At 51.0% G+C, this 18,666-nt stretch overlaps 1 protein-coding gene across 1 annotated transcript in view; it reads right to left on the reverse strand.

Annotated features, from left to right (window-relative positions):
* IPO4 (importin 4) overlaps positions 1 to 18,666 on the reverse strand; it is a 3,008,003-nt gene that overhangs the window by 2,371,200 nt on the left and 618,137 nt on the right. Inside the window, exon 7 of the mRNA XM_069633964.1 lies at positions 2,627 to 2,692. Coding sequence (XP_069490065.1) covers positions 2,627 to 2,692 — 66 coding nt within the window. The remainder of the gene's footprint in view (positions 1 to 2,626; positions 2,693 to 18,666) is intronic.

Raw genomic sequence — 18,666 nt, forward strand, 5'->3', positions numbered from 1 at the left:
CTGGGTCCTGAGGTAGCCTCCACAGGCTGAGCCAGGGCCGCGGCGACATCCTCAATCGAGGTCTTAGCAGGGTGAATTAAGGCCATCGTCACCTTCTGTACGCCTGGGGCCTTCACCTTGGGGGAGGGTCCGAGCCTCGCTCCCCCCTCTGCCGGAATCTTCGAGATCGACCAGGGCCTCTCCAGAAGCTTTGCCGGGTTCTCAGACTTCCTCTTACCCGAGCCAGATCGTTGGCTCGTGGTTGATGGCGCCGGGGAGGATGCGCCCTGCCTGGCAGCCAAGGATCCCGACCGTTCGGCGCTTCCGGTGCCCGCGGACGCACGGTGCTTAGCCTTTTGTTGGGCCCCCGTCGCCGGGGCGCCCTCACAGGACTTAGAAGGCCGCTCGGACTTCTTTTTCTTCTTCTCGCCTGACGAGCTCTTCCCTTCCAGCCAGATGGCGAGATGGAGGTGTCGATCCTTCATGGTCCACTCCGACATGTTCCCACAAAACGCACAGTCCTTCTCCGTGCGAGTCTTGTCCTCATGGAGACAGCAGAGGCATAACGAATGCTCGTCCTCCTTGAAAACATTCAGAAGCTGGCATCCAGGGCAGGTACTGAACAGCTTCCCGGGCGTCGAGCTTCTGTTCTCCTGGGCCATGTCCGGTGTAGGCCTCAGAACTTCTGGAATCCTCCAAAAGCGCAACTCGACGAAATCTTCACCCTTGAGGGGCGTAGAAAACTCCGAAACGGATCCCCGTTGATCGGATGTAGAAACGGTGGAGCTTGAGGCTCTATTTAACCGAAAAATGAGAAAAATCTCCTGAAAAAGCACGAAAACGCAGCAAAAGCTCGAGAGCTACAGCACGAGGACTCCCAATACTTGAACGTGCGGTAAAAATCTGAGGATGTTTGCCAGAGGCGGGGCTTAGGGAGAGGGCAGTCATTGGCTGGGGGCAGTATGACCCAGAGACCAGTGATTGGTTACTACTAAGAAAGACAGATCAGAAACGAAACTGATACTGATTTTTTTCTATACCGAGGATTCCCGGCCTGACGACGGGGAATATTCATGAGCATGTGAATCCATGCCAGACCCCATGCTGGAGAACCACGTTTATCTAATATAATCGCGGTAGAAAGGTTAGGGTAGATACCACTGCCACCAGCAAAGTCTAAATGTTAAAAGAGCGAAACAATGCTCTAGGAGGTACAGATACAAAGGGATAAGAATTAACCCTTTCCAGTACTCCATGGAAGATGGGGTGTACTTGATCTTTGGTAGGTTGACTAAGTAAAGTTAATGGTAACTTTGCCCTTTTCCGGGGACAGTAGTCGCCTCAGAAATGGAGTCGAGGGAAGTCTCAAAGACAACCCGGTGCCACGGCACTGAAGGTGCAGTGTGACACACACAAAGAAGGGGGCTACTGAAGTGGTGTACTTCAGAGTCCACAATCACAAAAACAGATGGAAACACATAGCAAAACACAGGTAAGAGTTGGGGAAAAGCTCTCACTCTTACCAGGTGGAAAAAAATAAACTCCAGAAGTCCAGCAAAGCTGCTGGCGGACTCACTAGGTGAGGGAAATTAACCATAAATGAGAATTCTCCCTAACAGTCTACACTTCTTTTTGGATTAACTTCTTTCCTGGGATTACTGTTGTCAGGGGTTCCCTGGTAAGGTCCTATGGATAAATTCCAAGGGGCCACCCTATTCTAACGAATAAGGACAAAAACTAACATCTAGATAAACTATCTGGCTTGTATGCCTGAACAGCAAGGCTTGGGTGGGTGTGAGAATGGTGAAGGGTTCCGGCTAAGCACACACAGAACAGCTCAACCCAAGTTAGGGAGAATGTATAAAAATACAGTTATCTATTTAAGCTTGGACAACTCTGCAACTCTTCCTGACCAAATACTGCTGCCCCCCCCCCCCCCCCCAAGTCATCTGCGCTCCTCTGGCACCAACTCCTTGCGTGCGAAGCGGCTTGCTAAACAGAAAGCAGGTGGTTGATCGCTTTTCTCAGCTGGCTCCACTTCTGTGGAACAGCAGCCCCCTCCCTCTTTAGCAGTACCTCCTTAAGTTCAGACCGTTAATCACACAGTAGCTTGACTGGTGTGCAGGGCCCTTATGCATCCCGGGTCCCTGTCCTCCCACAGCTCATCATCCCAGCTGCTCAGTATCAACTGCACTTACCTCGGGTCACCCTCCACCACTGGAGGTTGCACTTACCTTACCTTTCCTCACAGCACTTCCCCTGCTGCTCTCCACGAGCACCACAGCACCTTTCCCATACCCCTCTCCACTTGCAAGTTCTGAATACTCACAAGGCATAGTAGGTTTGTCGTCCCCTCCCCATTGTCTCTTCTTTTTTGCTATATTTATTTATTTAACATTATTGTAATTAAATTGTCTATCATTCTCTGTCCCTGCCCTGTGGGCGCTTTGAAACAGTATTTGCTTTCTGTAGAAGCACCTATCAAGTAAACAAATAAATAAAATAAACTTATCACTGAAAAACCACAAGTAACATATTGAAGCTTTCAATTCTAATATATACACTATGCACCTTGGCCTGCTCTGCTAAGAGCAACACAACTTCACTTTTCAATACAATTAGAGTCGCTTTTCACATGCACACTCACCTCATCTCCTCGGATTAACTCCTGAATGGCTGTAAGGATTTTGGGAATTAGTGACCTCATCTGGTTCTGAAAGAGAGGAAGTAAGAATGTCTTTGATCTCTAAAAGAAAGAGGTATTGAGAAAATACTTGAGACGTTGGGCTGCATGTAAGGTAGATCAGTGTGATGCAGAAAAGGCAGTTAACCTCGGGGTGCTAGTTTAAAAAAAAAAAAAGAAAAACATAACTATCATTTATACCTGGGTCTACATTGAAATCATACACAGTTAAATGAACAAGTTATTTACCCCTAGTAACGTTCTTTCGACTGGATGTTCATCCCACATATTCCACATTTTATGATATCTCCATATCCAGCTTTAGCTGCTTCGGTAATGTTATCCAGCAAGGGGTGCTCCGCGTCGATGCCTGTCGAATCTATTAAGGGCCTCCGTCTCAACGTCATTGATGGTATATAGCGCGCACACAGCAACGGTTGGCTTCAGTTAAGTTTTTACGTGTATTGGTTTATCCTACGGCTGACAGCTACTCACCCTGAAAGAGCATTAACTGCAATGACATGGAAATTCTACTGCGGGGTAGGCTAGAAGGGGTGATGAGGAATACATGAGATATGAGATATGATTGGTTATTTATAACGCGCTTAATACCCAAAAGGTTTCCAAGCGCAGACCTGGGGATCAAACCTGTGTTGCTCCGTGTCATCTTGCTTCCAAGGCGAAAACGTTGCCGCTGAGCTATCCTCCAGAGACTATCCTCATCAAGTCGAAAGACCGTTACCACGGGTAAGTAAGGCACAAGTTACTTACCTGTAACTGTTGTTCTCCAGCATGTGTCTGGCATAGATTCACACGCTCATGAATAAATATTACATAGCAGTACATACATACACAACCACACGAGGTGGCAAGGCTCAACAGAAGCAATTACTCTTACCTCCTCACCAGGCTCACCTTCAAGCAAACAAACTGAGTAGCACTGCTTGGCTGACTCTGGACTCCTCCCTGGAATCCCGGTCGACGCAGTAGCAGCCCTGTAGATGTCAAGCAGGGGCACACCAGACAGGAACGCCATCGTAGCAGCGATCGCTCTGGTAGAATGGGCTCTCAGACAGCTAAGCAGCGGCCGGGTAGCCAACCGGTGACAATGAGTGATGCAGCCAGAGAGCCACCTGGAGATGGACGCCTTGGACAAGGCCTTCCCATGGTTCACAGGACCAAAGTTCACAAAAAGCTGAGAAGTCTTACGGAAACTCTTTGTGCGGGCAACATAAACTTCAGCGCTCGAGCCACATCCAGGGAGTGCAAAGTCCTTTCAGCTGGCGACAAAGGTGTCGGAAAAAACACAGGCAACACCAAGGGTTCGCTGAGATGAAATTCCGACAGAACCTTGGGCATGAAGGAGGGGTGAGTCTGCAGCACCACCCTAGTCTCGTGTAAAGTCAGGACAGGGCCTGGATCTCATCCACTCTCCTGGCAGAGGTGATGGCCACGAGGAAAGCTGTCTTCCAGGAAAGGAACTTGCGAAGAGCTTGATGCATAGGCTTGAGGGGGGGCCCCCCCATGAGCCTAGTAAGTACCAAGTTGAGTTCCCACACTGGGGCAGGCGCCTTCACAGTCCTTCAATGAAATCCTTCACCAGACAGTGCGACCAAAGAGGAAGGCCGTCCCGGAGATCTGGTGTAGCAGGAGATAGCCGCCAGATGCACTTTGATGGAGGCGTGAGCCAGCCCCGACTTAGCCAACAACAACAAGTACAGTAGGACTTGAGGGACTGACTCTAAGAGGGTTAATCTTCTGCGACTGGCACCAAGTCGCAAAACACTTCCATTTGTGTCCGTAACGCTTCAGAGTCGACAATGCCCTGGCCTTAGTGAGGACCTCCCTACAGTCAACAAGGCAGTTTGTAACCACCAAACTCTAATGCTGCAGGAGCCAGGCCTTCAGGTTTGGCCATCCTGTGACATGGTGCAGGATTGCGCCTAATTCCCTGGCGAGAAGATCCACGACCACTGGTAGTTTGACTGGAGGGGGCGCTAACATGCTGAGAAGGTCCGGGTACCAGATTTGCCTTGGCCACGCTGGAGGGACGAGGGTCATCTTGCACCAGCACAGTCTGAGTTGACTGATGACTCGTGGTAGTAGTGGCAACGCATACAGGAACAGGCCTTCCCAAGGGAAGGAGAATGCGCCCCCCATGCTCCCGGCTTGGGAAACCTGCTGCCGAACCTCTGACACTTGGTACCCGTCGCAAACAGATTGATCTGGGGACTGTGTCCACTTGATCCTGTCGAAGCTCCCACTCGTGACAAGAGCGCAGCTCCCTGCTGAGGGAGTGGGGGACAAGTGTTTTTGACTCCCGCCATTTGAAAAGGCACGAGAAACATCCCCTGGGCAACGGTCCAGTTCCACATCTCCTGCACCTTTCTGAAGAGAGGAAAGGATCTGATGCCCCCCTGCTTCCGGATGTAAAACATTGTGGTGGTATTGTCCTTGAAGACCCTTACCACTTTGCCCTTGAGAGACGGAAGAATGACTTGAGGGCCCAAAACACTGCCTGTAGTTCCAGGACGTTGATGTGTAGGGTCTTATCCTCCGGCAGCGACACGCCTCTGGCGCGAAGACGTCTGGTGTGGGCTCCCGAGCCCTCCAGGGAAACGTCCGTCGTGACCGTCTCCTAGTACAGGGGGTTCTGGAAGTCTGTGCCGCCGGAGATGTTGGAGCGCACGCCCCACCACCTTATCGCTCAACGGAACTCCTCGTCGAGCACGATCCGGTCCTTGAAGCGTCCGGTCACCTGGATCCAACGGAGTCTAGGAATTCCTGGAGCGATCGCATCTGCAACCTGCAGAGCCGGAACAGGTAGATACATGATGACATCATGCAGAGTAGAGACTTGATGGTCCTCACTGTGGCGATCTTCAGTACCAACAGCCGTGGCACCTTGCCCACAATGGCTGCCAGATACTGCGCTGAGCCTGGATCCCAGGAACAGCGCGTCCTGCGATGGAGTCAAGCAGGACTTTGCATAGTCCACGAGAACCCCCCAATCCATCAGCAGCCGTACAGTCCTCTCCGTGTGATCGCCAGCGATGTCTCTCGACTTGGCCCAGATGAGCCAGTCGTAGAGGTATGGGTACACGTGAATTCCCTGTAGTAGCAGATGGGCTGCCACCGAAGCGAGGCACTTCGTAAAGACTCTGGGCTCCGACTTCAGTCCGAAAGGGAGAGCCTTGAACTGGTACTACTTCCCTTACAGGACAAAGCGTGCTTGCAATGTTTTTCGTGAATGGGGAGTGGAAGTACGCGTCCTCTAGATCCAACGATGAGAGAAAGTCGCCCTACTCCAGCTGGCCGAGCACGTGCTGCAGCGTGACCATCCTGAATTTCTGGCCTGGGCCTTGATGTACTTGTGTCGTTTTAGATCGAGAATGGCCTCCAGCCGCCGGTCTTCTTTCTTACTAGAAAGTCTCTAGTAAACTCTGGAGCCCCGAGGTCGCTTCAGACCCAGCTCTATCGCCCCTTTCTGTAACATGGCCCGAACCTCCAGCAGCAGATGAGGGATATGTTGTTCCTGCCGGGCTTGCGGTGGTATTCGCAGACACTTTCCTTAAAATTCCAAAGTGTGTCTGTGGGCGAGAGTGTCCAGCACCCATCGATCGGTAGAGATGTTTTCCCACACGCTGACGAAGTTAGTCAGCCAGCCTCCCACTGGGGTGTAGGGGTGGGGAGGCCTGACGTTTTGGCCAGTTGAGTCCTGGTTGGAGGCCGGCATGCCGCCCTGGGAGCCTTGACTACAACGGCGGTCACCTCCGAAAGGCCTTAGAACAACCCCAGTAGGCTTCCTGAATTGTGGAACGGGAGGGTTGGCGCTAAGAGGACATCCATCGCCGAAACTCTGAAGATCTACCAGACTTCCCTCTTGAGAAACAAAAGGGCGGACGGTGCTGTTGCAGCCTGCCCAGGGCACGGGCCTTGTCGGTCTTGATGGCCTGAATAGATTCATCGACGGCCTTGCCGAAAAGATGGTCTTCGTCGAACAGCATGTCCAGGTCCCTCATCTGGACCTCTTGTCTAAAGTTGGTGGCTTTCAGCCAGCCACGACCACAGAGGCAAACCCTGTTTCCCATCTGGCAGAACCCTGTTTCCACAATGTTAAGGGCCACGGTGATGGTGTGGTCTGACACCACGTTGCCTTCCTGAAGGATCTCTAGTGCCTCGACCTGCTATTCCTCGGAGAGGAAATCCAGGATCAGAGCCATCTTGTACCATAGCTCCTGGTCTTACCGGCCAGGATCGCCAAGGCGTAGGCCGCCATAACTGTCGTTGCCGCTGAGTAAATGACCTTTCTACCCACGGCGTCCAATTTCTTCCCCTCGCAATCCGGGTGAACAGAGGTTGAGGACGACAGGTTGGACGACTTCTTTCAAGCCACAGCCAAGACCATCAAGTCCAGCGATGGCAGGCATTTGGGTGCAGATTCCGGGACCAGTTCTTTCTTTTTTAGCCGGTCCCTCTTCGCAGGGGCAGAGGCAGGGATCTTCAGTAGCGCCAGCCCCTCATCCCAGACGTCGTCCAGTAGCGGTACCGACAAAATGGTCTTCCTTTTCACCTCCCGGCGCCGATACAGGAAGGCGCCCTCCTCTTCCGGGGTGAGCTGGAAGACTTCTGACGCACAGGCGATCATGGAGTGGGAGGAGCCCACTTCGTCTGGCAGAGAAGCCCTTGGTGGTGGGGGACCAGGGGGGGCAGAGGCCAGTGGAGTAGGGTGTCTCCACCTTTTCTTATGCGGTGGAGGCCCGGGTGTCAACGGGGGTCGTCGGTGGTGTCGTCTGAATCCTCTTCTAAATCTCCAACACCAGCATGTGCAGGTTCGAGAGAATATCATGCGACAGATCTCTGGGAGGTGCCTGGGGAACAGGGTCACTGGGCCCAGTGCATATGTCGTCGACCACGCTGACGTCAACATAGTTGCTTCCGGCAGGCATCTCCTCGACTTTCTCGTCGTCCCCACCCTCTTCCGGGATGGTGTGGACAGAAACTATGTCTTCCTTGTTGGGAGAAATATCCGTGCCCTAGAGCTCCTCCACGCTACCCCATCCTTTTTTTTGGGTCCTTAGGGGGTTGGCTTCTGGCTACGTTCCGGCATCCTCTTTTCCGGAGTCTTCACCACTTGTTTGGCCGAAGCCTCCCACCTGGGAGGCAGAGCCACCCTGACCGCCACTGGGGTACCCTGGACCGGATCAGCCCCTTTTGCCTTTGAGAGGGTGGCAGCAACTAGCTCGATAGAAGAGGACAATTTGGCCTCGATCACGTGGACCTTGACAGGCAGGTTGGACACCTTGTCCTGCTTGGCCTTCGCCGGCTTCTCCAGCAGCTTCCCCGGGGTAGCTGACTTTCTCTTTGAAACTGGAGCGATGGCTACAGATTGAGGCCGATAGAGACGATGAACGCGCCTTGACCATTGCAGAACCGGCTTGAGCGGTGACCCCGACCGAAGCAGACTTTCGGTGCTTGGCCTTGTTTTGGGGCCCCACGGATTGAGCGCCCTCAAAGGACTTAGAAGACCCCTCTGGCTGGTTGTATCCGGATGAGGCATGCCCATGTGGACCACACAGGGTAGAGGCCCTAACTTGGAGCTACAGCGCCAGTGCCGATCCTTCATTGTGCGCTTGGTAAAGCCACATCAGATCTCGCAATCTTCTTTCTTGTGCGTCGAGTGAAGACAAACGCACTGTGAATGTTCATCATCCGTGAAAACATACTGCAAACCGCAGCTGGTGCAGAGCTTGAAGAGGGAAGCCTCATCCTCCTCCTTTGACATGATCCGGCGCGGTGCAGGCCTAATGGCCTTCTGGAAACTTCCAAGAAGAAAACACTCAAAAGATTTTGCCCTTGAGGAGCGGTGAAAGATTCCGAAAAACAGATCCCCCATTAATCGGTGAATAAATTATGGAGCACACGGACTCGATTGAACAAAAATAGGGGATTCCTAGCCAAAAAAAAAAGCACGAAAAACGCAGAAAGCTCTAAGAGCGAAACACAAGGACACCCAACACTTGAACGTGCAGAAGAAATCTGGAGATGGCTGCCAGAGGAGGGGTTTAGGGAGAGGGCAGTATGACTCAGAGCTCAGTGATTGGTTTATACGACAGCTTATAAACAAAAAACTATTTTCTTTTACCGACGATTCCCAGCCTGACGAATATTCATGAGTATATGAATCCATGCTAAACCCCATGCTGGAGAACTTGTTCTTCGAATGGATTGTGTCCTCCCACGTATTCCTCATCTTATGATACACTCCCAAAGTAGTATTTGCATCTTTAGAGGAGGGAGCCAGAATTTTCACAGTTTCAAATTAGAATTTAGGAGTTCCTTATTTGTCTATGTATACAGAACGTAACACAGCCATCCCAAAAACATCTTCCCGGCCCGAGGTCGAGTCCAGACTATATTGCTTGGTGAAAGTGTGGACTGAGGACCATTTGCAGCTCCTGTTCCTGAATTGGTACTCCGCTCTGTAAGGCAGAGGAAGTAGCCAAGCCCCTGGTCGGATGTACTCCGAGACCCTCGGGAGGATCTTTGCCAGCTAATCTGTAGCATTCAGAGATTCCTAGAATGATCCACCTAGATAAAGTTTGTCCTGAGACCACCATACCCAATGTATGGCCTATGTAACCAACAAAAAGTTGATTGTGTGGTCTTAATTTAGACATTCTGGAAATGTAGAAGCCAAGTGCACGTTTTTGTGTAGCCTCTCCTCTTCCTTTTCAGCATGAGGCGGGGTATAGAAAGAAAGCTAGAATGATTTTTTGAGTCAATTGAAACTCAGACAATGTTTCATAGAAAGGTAGGTTAAACCTTAAGCACCACTCTATACTGAAAGAAAACTGTAAGGAGGCTTGCATAACAAGGCTTGAAGTTCACTCACCATACGGGCTGATGCTAGAGCCACTGAAAGGATGGTCTTTAAGGTTAACAATCTTAAAGGACAGGAGTGGATAGGCTCGAATGGAGCACACATTAGGAAATTCAGAACTATGTTGAGATCCCAAACCAGGACTTGAAAGGGACCTGGAGGAAAAACATTTGTCAATCCTTTCATTTTTAACCAGTGGAATCTTGAAGCAAGATACCTCTTCAGAGGAGCGCTTGAAAATAGATAAGAGCTACTAGATACCCTTACATTGTATCAACCTGGAGCCCCAGACTGGCCAAGTGTAACAAGAATTGGCACCCAATACACCAAGATTGGCCAGGTATAACAAGAATGATTACAACCGTATGGCGCCGTATAAACAAACAACTCAGATGCACGCTGCGTTCCCTTTTTCAGCCTAAGCCACGAGCGCCGTAGGAATCATCAACCGATCCCAGACAAAGTAAGCTATTCTGTGCCCCACACGCCAGACTGCATCAGAGGAGAGACATGGACCGACTACATTTCGCGCCAAGAGACAATCTTTTCTTAAAGACCTCACATGGCTTGCAAGAACATCGACCATACATAACACTGGAGTTATCCACGGGTGTATAAATATAGGACTGGATCGGTAAGCACCACTGAGGTGAGGTGACAGAGCCGCTTGAAAAAGTGCTGTAGCCTACACCGCCTTCAAAATCTAACAGGTGTTGCCTGCTATGGACAACACTACACCGAGGGGCGCTGTTGAGCAGCCGACTGATGCGGACGTGAAAATCTGAAGCTGCGCTGGGACTGCTCTTATCCTGTGCAAAATCCTGCTAATTGCGATAAAACCTGGAGATTGATGGGGTCGGCAGAAGTAAAAACATTCCAACGAAGTTGTTAGTGAGAATTCTCATTTATGGCTAATTTCCCTCACCTAGTGAGTCCCCCAGCAGCTTTGCTGGACTTCTGGAGTTTATTTTTTTTCCACTTGGTAAGAGTGAGAGCTTTTACCCAAATCTTACCTGTGTTTTGCTATGTGTTTTTACCTGTTTTTCTGATTGTGGACTCTGAAGTACACCACTTCAGTAGCCCCCTTCTTTTTGTGTGTCGCACAGCACCTTCAGTGCCGTGGCACAGGGTTGTCTTTGAGACTTCCCTCGACTCCATTTCTGAGGCGACTACCGTCCCCCAGAAAAGGGTAAAGTTACCATTAACTTTACTTAGTCAATCTACCACAGATCCAGAACACCCCATCTTCCATGGAGTACTGGAAAGGGTTAATTTGCATCCCTTTTTATCTGTACCTCTTAGATCCTTGTTTCGCTCTTTTAACATTTAGAATAGGCTGGTGGCAGTGGTATCGACCCTAACTTTTCTACCGCGATTATATTAGATAAACAAGGTACTGTTCTTGGCTATTATATTAGCCTCGAACATAAACCCGCTTGACCAAATTGTCTTTCTTTTGGCTCTGGTTGGGTTTATTCGCCATTTCTTTTTGTTAAAGACCTTCTTGTGTTTTACTTTGTGTGGCAAACTAGGTTCGCCTTCTTTGTTCACGGTCTTTTTGGCGGGCTTCTGCTCAGAAGCCCTCCACAAGGCGCCTTGGTGTCTAGGTGGGCTGAATGTGAGGGAGGGGTGTAGTCACCCCCTGCTCAGGGTATCCTAGGAAACACAAGTCGCACTTTGCCATGATTGGCCAGGGTAGTTGTCCGGGCTGGAAAAACCCCCTGCTGGGTGATTGACAGCCAGACACACTGAATGGGGGTTTTTCGCATAAAAGGCAGGTATCTTAGGCTAGAAGTCAGTCTCGCCACTGGAACTACAAGGAACCGAAGAGAAGCGGAGCGGACGACAGCTGCTGCAACTACCCCGTCCCGGTGAAGCCCTGCTGCAGTCCTAACCCATCTTCCCTTCAACGACTCAGAATATCCAGTCCGGAGTCTTCTTTCCTTGAGCTTGGTGGGGATAACCAGCTTATCTTCTACAGCCAGAGGAACTTCTTCCTTCGTCGAAATCGCTGCACGCTGCTGTAGTGGTCTGGATAGCCATCTGAAGAGCCTCTCCTGTTTTTAAGGAGCACACCTTTTATTCCTAGTCGCTGCTGCCGGCTTCATCCCTGTGTGGTGCAGACCCCCTTGAGACGTCCTCCTTCACAACGAAGCTCCAGGAATCGTGGGTCTGCGGGAAACCAACAGGAACAACTGCCAGGGCACCAGCTGCACCATTGGAACAAGGTACTGTGTTCTACTTGAGGAAACTGGGTGAACCCCTTTTCTTCATTCCCAAGGCTTGCCCTCGTCTTCCCTCCTTCTTATGACTTTTGCTTCCGAACATTGACAATATCAAAGTACTTTTTGGCTACGTTGAATCGTGAACTGTCTGTGTGATCTTCGGTAACAGGCCCCGGTGTCTTTCGACCATGGCTCCGGCCCTTTGACTTTTGAACTCCCGTCTCCGAGTGTTTCTTGATTCTGCCTGCCTAACCAAAATATTGCCTGTGATTTTTGCCTCCAACACCCTCTGGGTATCTCAGGTGCTAAGTATGTTTTGTCCCGGTAGCATTTCATGTCACGGATACGCGTTTATTTAGTAGACCGAACTGTCAAAAAGTGATGGCAATCGTATTCGCGGTAACATGTTTTGTTCGTAACACCGGTTCATTCAAACACAGGGTACTTACCTTGAGACTTACTGTACAAAGTGAATTGGTTAGTTGTAGTTTATTTAACGTGTGGTTTTTATTTAAGTTTAATAGAAGTGTTGCGTTTGTAACAAATGGTTTAAAAATAAATGTACTTATATTTTTTACCTGAAACCTTGAGTCAGTGTTTGCTTGAGTCACAGTAATTGTGGTCCCTTTGTGTAATCTCTGCTACTGCTCATATACTCTTGAGATAAGCCTGGCTGCTCCGCCACTGCTACCACTCTGACATAGTAGTACAGGCTTGTACCAAAGGTAAAACTTGTATTGCCACCTGTAGTCTTAATTGTGTGTAGTGGTCCCTAAGGGCACTGCACAGGATTCTGCCTAACAGAAGTATACCTGAAATCCCAACAAAAATCTGAGACTCTTAAGGATCCTCCGGCGCTATACGTAGCACGAAATAGGCCGCAGCAGCGGAGGAGCCGAAGAGGCCAGCGGGAAGCGGTGCCCGGCACACATCACTCAGATGCACCACAGAGACAGGTGGCAGGTGCCACCCGAACCACCCAGAGGAGCTGTGTTGATGTACAACAAAGCAGTGAAGCTCCGGAGAACAGAACCAGGGCAGACGAGGGTGCCTGCGAAACCCTGGGCGTTGTGACGGCGCTCCGACCGCCTCAGCTATCTGCCCAAGCGCAGCAAGCAGGGCAGGCACATTGAACTTGTGGCAACTTACGACCGTACAGTCAGCAAACATAAGGCTCGGATGAAAATAGGAATTCTCCCAGCACGATATCCCTGAATATTCTATGAAAGCCAGCGCCTTCCACGGCTTCTGCGGCACTCCACGCAACCTGTTGCTGGCCGCTGCTAAGACAGACCTGGGAAACTGGGGGGGAACGACACACGCAGCACTGAGGCGCACCGCTAGGAAAGACATTAGACACTGGCCGGACCCATACAAAGATCTGTGGTCGTACATCATTGCGTGGCCGAAACTAGGAGTGTGTTAACAGACCAGTGTAGGGTGTCCTCGGAACACTAGACACTGCGGCAACATACCCGCCGCTCTGACTGTCCAACTACACCCAGCACGTAAATCTGACATTCCGAAGTGGATGGGTACTGTGGCCATAAAGACACTGCATGTAAGGCGGAGGGGAGATCTGCTGTGAACCCCTGCTGCACTTGAGGGGCACCGCCGTGAAGGAAGACACAACTCAAAATGGTGCCGCAGGCACAGCCCAGCATGACAGGCAAACTGGATCCCGCCATGCTCCCGTGACGATGGGACCCATAAACGAAATGGAAAAGAGAAACCGCTCAACCCACCAGGCCGTACACACTAAAGCCAAGTATCAGTGGAAGAGCACCGCAACAACGGGCTCCCCGCCAGCACCCTCTTGGAACTGACCGACACCTACAGGATGGCTTGGTGCACCCTGCCGGGTTCGTCTCGATCAACAGGTGGCTCCCCGGTGAGCACAGCCCAAGCAAGTGAGCTTTTCAGGGCGGCACCTTGCCCTCGTGCTGTTGGATGGGAAAAAAAGAGCGTATGGGGAGGGATACGTTTGGACGAGTTGCAAGTCTGAACAATGACACGTGGGCTAGGACACCGCAGACACAACTTTGGAAGGGCTACAGTTTTAGGCCCGCCTGAGCTTTTGTGCAGTTGAGCCCCCCCCCCCCCCCCCCCCCCAAGTAAGAGTGGAGAATGAAATGCCAGGGGCCACAGAAGTGGCACATACCTACCAGAACCCGGGGGGGAGAATAGTGTATTCAGCAGCCCTGGGCCCCTGCACAGACTAATGGTGTGCAGCCAAACAACCTATGGCTGGCTAGCTCCCCCTGGAGCTCACAAAACCTTAACAGGAGCAGCAGGAACGTTCCGGGGTAGTGAAGGCGTTCTAAGGACCCGGGTCGAAGTCGGCACAGGCACCCCTCCGCCCTGATCAAGAGACCCACTTAGAGGCCTGCCTGCCACAAGGAGTGTAATTCACCTCTATTGGCCCACCTGGGCACCAAGTAGTGGGCCTGCGGGAAAACACTAAAGGGACCACATCCGCAGTGGTGAAATACTGAAGCAGCGAGCATGGTGAAGGACATGCCCTGCAAGGGGTCGGCGCAGCACAAGATGGGCCGCTATACAACTAGCATCCCAGCCAAGACCCCTGCAGCTGGAGATAAATAGACATTGGGGTAAGCGGAGGTGCTGACCAGGTACCCTCACTGACAAGACATGGCGGCCATCGGGGAGTCCAGGGCATCAGTGGAGACTTGACGGGCTAGCCACGAGGTCTCCTTCCTACGACAAGATTTGCAAAATCTGACCGCCCTTGTAGTGGAAGCAGAGCAACGAATATCCGACAGTGAGGACGCGATCAACAAGAACGCTTGGAAATAATGGCACAGAAACTCACCACCCTGGAAGCACACGCAGAGGACAGCGAAGGGAGATCCCGCCGGAACAACTTGTGCATGCTCTGCCCCCCAGAAAAGTAAGAGGGACCATCCATGGAGCTCTTCTTGAGACTTGTTTCTGGATCTCATGGTACCGAAAAAGCTCAAACTTTCTCCATAGAACGGGCGCACAGAGTCCTGAGAGGGAGGCCAATATCCGGTGCCCCCCGATCCCCTGCGTACTGTAATCGCCCGACTTATTAACTACAGAGACCGGGACACACTCCTTCACATGGCAAGGGTAACGTAGCCGATCACGTACAATGGCATCCAAATAGGCTTTTTCCCGGTCTACACAAGGGATGTACAAAAGTCCCGACAATCCTTCGACTCGATAAAGAAAAAGCTTGCATCCCTGGCTATCAAATATGCGCTATTCTTTCAGGCTACCCTCAAGTTCTACCACAATAACAAGGTCCATGTGTTTCAAAACCCGATTGCGGTCTGGGACTGGCACGAAAGACAAATTCTCTCCAGCCCGTGCCCGAGTAAGCAGAGAGACCACCACACACAGCAGAGAGACGTGGACACAGTGAATACGAACCGCAAAAAGAGACCCAAACACCACGTATGGACGACGAACTTGGAGGATCCCATAGAGAAGCGGAAATCACATAATTACATGCAGAAGATGGAGCCGATCTGGGGCTTTGTCATCTAATGTGAAGAAGCCGCCCCTCCCTAAGGGTTTTGAATTACTCAGCTTCTGTAGCCGAGGATGAGCAGCCCTGGCGGGAAGCGGAATGGACTTGACTGGCTCCCAGGAGGTACCCCGAATTTGTTTCTACTGGTTCAGAGTTTTATAAGTTTGGGTAACAGGTACATCTGGTTGGAGGGGAGAGGGGAAGGAGTTAGTGGGGTTCAGAGGGTGGAACCAGGAGTGCAGGTGCAAAGTGTTGCAACAAAATGTGCTATAGCAAACAGACACCGCACCTGACCCACCCGGGCATCGGAAAATAGGAATTGCCCGAAGCGGGCGATTATGGTTGTTAATTGTTTATGGTTTATGTTGAATGGCCACATGGCAGCAGTGATGAGCGAAAAGAGACAAGGATTCTAGCAGCGGGAGCACTCTGACCGGAGCGGATCACTTGTAGGGATGGGCGGCTCGAGTCTTACGATATCTCCCCCATGACAAAACATCACACGTGCACAAATAGTTCTCCCCTAGACCCTGCAACACACCACAGGGGTACAAATGGCACGTAACTGAGTGATATCCCCAATTACATGAAATGTCAACAGGCTAGGCTCCAGCATAAAAAAGACTGGTGCTCCAATTTCTTAATCACCACTCCCCCAAGATTGCCCTCCTCACGGAAACGCATCTAGTTGGTACGGACTGTGGTTTCTTCAGAAGATCCAACTACCCTCAAACATATCATGCTGGATTCTCTAAAGGGGTTAGGAGCACGATGGTTATCATTCACAAAAGGGTCCCATTCACTGCGAGAAAGGTGCGCACTGACCCGCGAGGCCGATTCGTGGTGGTGCTCGGCGACATGTGGGCAGGCAGCTGGGGTCTCATTGCAGCATACGCTCCCCCACCATTCACAATGGAGCTCCAGAATGAGTTAAAACAATATTGCTTACTGAAAAGGCAGACTCATGGGTCGTGGGGGGAGACTTTAATGAAGTCATGGAGGTGAGGAGAGATAGGTCATACAGTGGCAGCGGGAATCGCAACACAGCGACCAAACTGTACACATTTGTAGACGCACTGGGGCTGGTTGATACGTGGAGGGCACTGCACGCAGGGGATGCTGGGTTCTCCTTTTATTCCAATGCACACATCGCTCGAGTATGGACCATTTTTTTGTCCCTCGAAAATATGTCCCACCGGCTGCTGTCCGCAGTATTCCTTGCAAGGGGCATCTCGGACGACTCCCCCTTGATGTGAACACTGAAAAACGGAAATAACAAATCTGAAGCTACTTGCCACTTGAACACTTACTACTTGGGGATTCCCGCGATAGAGGCTCTGTCAGAAGATCATAGAATATTTTGATCTTAATGCATGGTCAGTGGACTGCCCAATTGCACAGTGGGAAGCCTACAAGGCGGTCCTCTGAGGGGAAGCCATCTCCTTGGTGTCGGCTCACAGTAAACGGCATACCCGGGATGTCGCTGAAGGCAGAACAGCAGGTGTCTAGAATGGAAGCACAGTTTTTGGAATCAGGGTCCGAAGCATCACAGGAGGCCTTAGAGACGGCACAGGTGGGAAACATAGCCCTAGATGATGCCAAGACGGCCCATTGGTCGGTCCGAAGTCAAATATATGAAACTGGGGACAAAGCGAGGGAAGACCCTGGCCTGGCTGGAAAGATGGGAACGGCATAATGGACATGGTCGAGCCATACTATCAGACGAGGGGGAACTATTAACTTCGGACCCCGACATTGCAGAGGCCTTTGCTACCTTTTTACGAACACCTTTACCCCACCCCCACTCCCCCCTCCATCAAGGGTACCCCAGACCAAACGGTCTCCCGATAGAAACTTGGAAAAGAATGGGGGCGGGGGGCAGTAACGGCACATATACTCTGTATGTTTCGAAGAAGTAAGGAACAGGGAAGTCTTCCCTTGGACCTTCAGCAGACATGCATAGTGGTGATCCCCAAGTCCGGGAAGCCCCCAGAACTCTGCGCCTCCTACAGGCCCATATTGCTAATTAACAGGGAAGCCATAATTCTGGCACAGATCCTAGCTAATGGATTGCTAGGAGTGATAGAATCCCTTATTCACCCGAATCAGTGAGGTTTTATGCCCAGCAGATCCACCCGGATGAACCTGCGTAGAGTACAGCTCGCCATTGACCACACCTCTCCAATCTCCGACCCACTGGCACTGTTGGCAGTGGACTTTGAGAAAGCATTAGATTCAGTAGGGTGGGATGGCCTGTGGGAAATCATGGGACGGATGGGATTCTGTTACGCTCACCTGGTATCCACGGGGACGCCACCCAGCCCTGGATGGATGATTTGCACTCTCGAACCCTCTCCCGGTCCCTTGGTAATGCCTCCGATTAAAGATCGGTCCGCAATATAGGAGAGCTGGATTCAATACCAGATTGTCTATGTTTTCCCACCTCCCTTGGCCTCAACTCCTTCCTCCCCCATGGGCCTTCTCCACACCTTAATATTGTAAAAGGTGGATTCTCCGTCCTGCTCCTCGTGGCAGGGGTGCGTAGATGTGGGGGCGAGCAGCAATTAAGTTACTTCACTGGTGCAAGCCCCCCTGTGGGAATCCAGGCCTGCTGCGACTCCGTAGGTTTGCTGCTTTACAATCTTTATATGCAGTTCTTATGTTCCGTTTAGTTCGAATAATAATGTCTTGCTTCTTTCCTTTTAGGTATGGAAAGGTATTTTGGTGTTGTCATGCAGTTTGAAGATGAGCATGGGCCGGTAGGCGAAAGCGCAGTGTGCGCAATGCTGTCCGGTGAGTAATGCGCGATGCTGTTTCGCCTTTTATATTGCTAACCTGTGTCTTTTCTCTCCTTGCAGGTTGCGATGTTCCTCGCCGAGCGCCGTAATGTTCCAGCAATGATACTGACCGGGAGACGACTACACAGGTAAGAATTGTGTGGCTTTCTTCATTCGGGAGGAAATGTGAGTAAACGCTTACTAATGCTGTCTTTCTCCTCTTTCCAGGTTATGGTATTCCAGGATGCATGTGGTGCCGGATGATGGAGTTCGTGCCTTCAAGTGAGTGGAATTGAAATCAGCGATGGATTGAAGACAGGATACTGTTCCAGGTAAGTTTCGTAGTGTTCTCTCTCTCTCTCTCTGCAGGTCCTTGGTTTCAGGTAAGCTGGCATAAAAGAACTGGACACGGTGAGCGTTATGCTGCCCACAGCAGAATAACGCAAAGCATGTCCTGCTGTTTGGATGAGGTTTAAATAGTCTCAGGTAAAGTAGTCCAGGTAAAGTAGTCCCAGGCCTGCTACACCCAAAAGACTAGACCGTGTAGCTCAGTTCCTTTTAACTGAGCTATGTATGTGCCTCCATGTTGGCTAAACACCCCC

Source organism: Ambystoma mexicanum, chromosome 13 (genome assembly GCF_040938575.1).
Source record: "Ambystoma mexicanum isolate Mex_15411 chromosome 13, UKY_AmexF1_1, whole genome shotgun sequence".
NCBI classification, from domain to species: Eukaryota; Metazoa; Chordata; class Amphibia; order Caudata; family Ambystomatidae; genus Ambystoma; species Ambystoma mexicanum.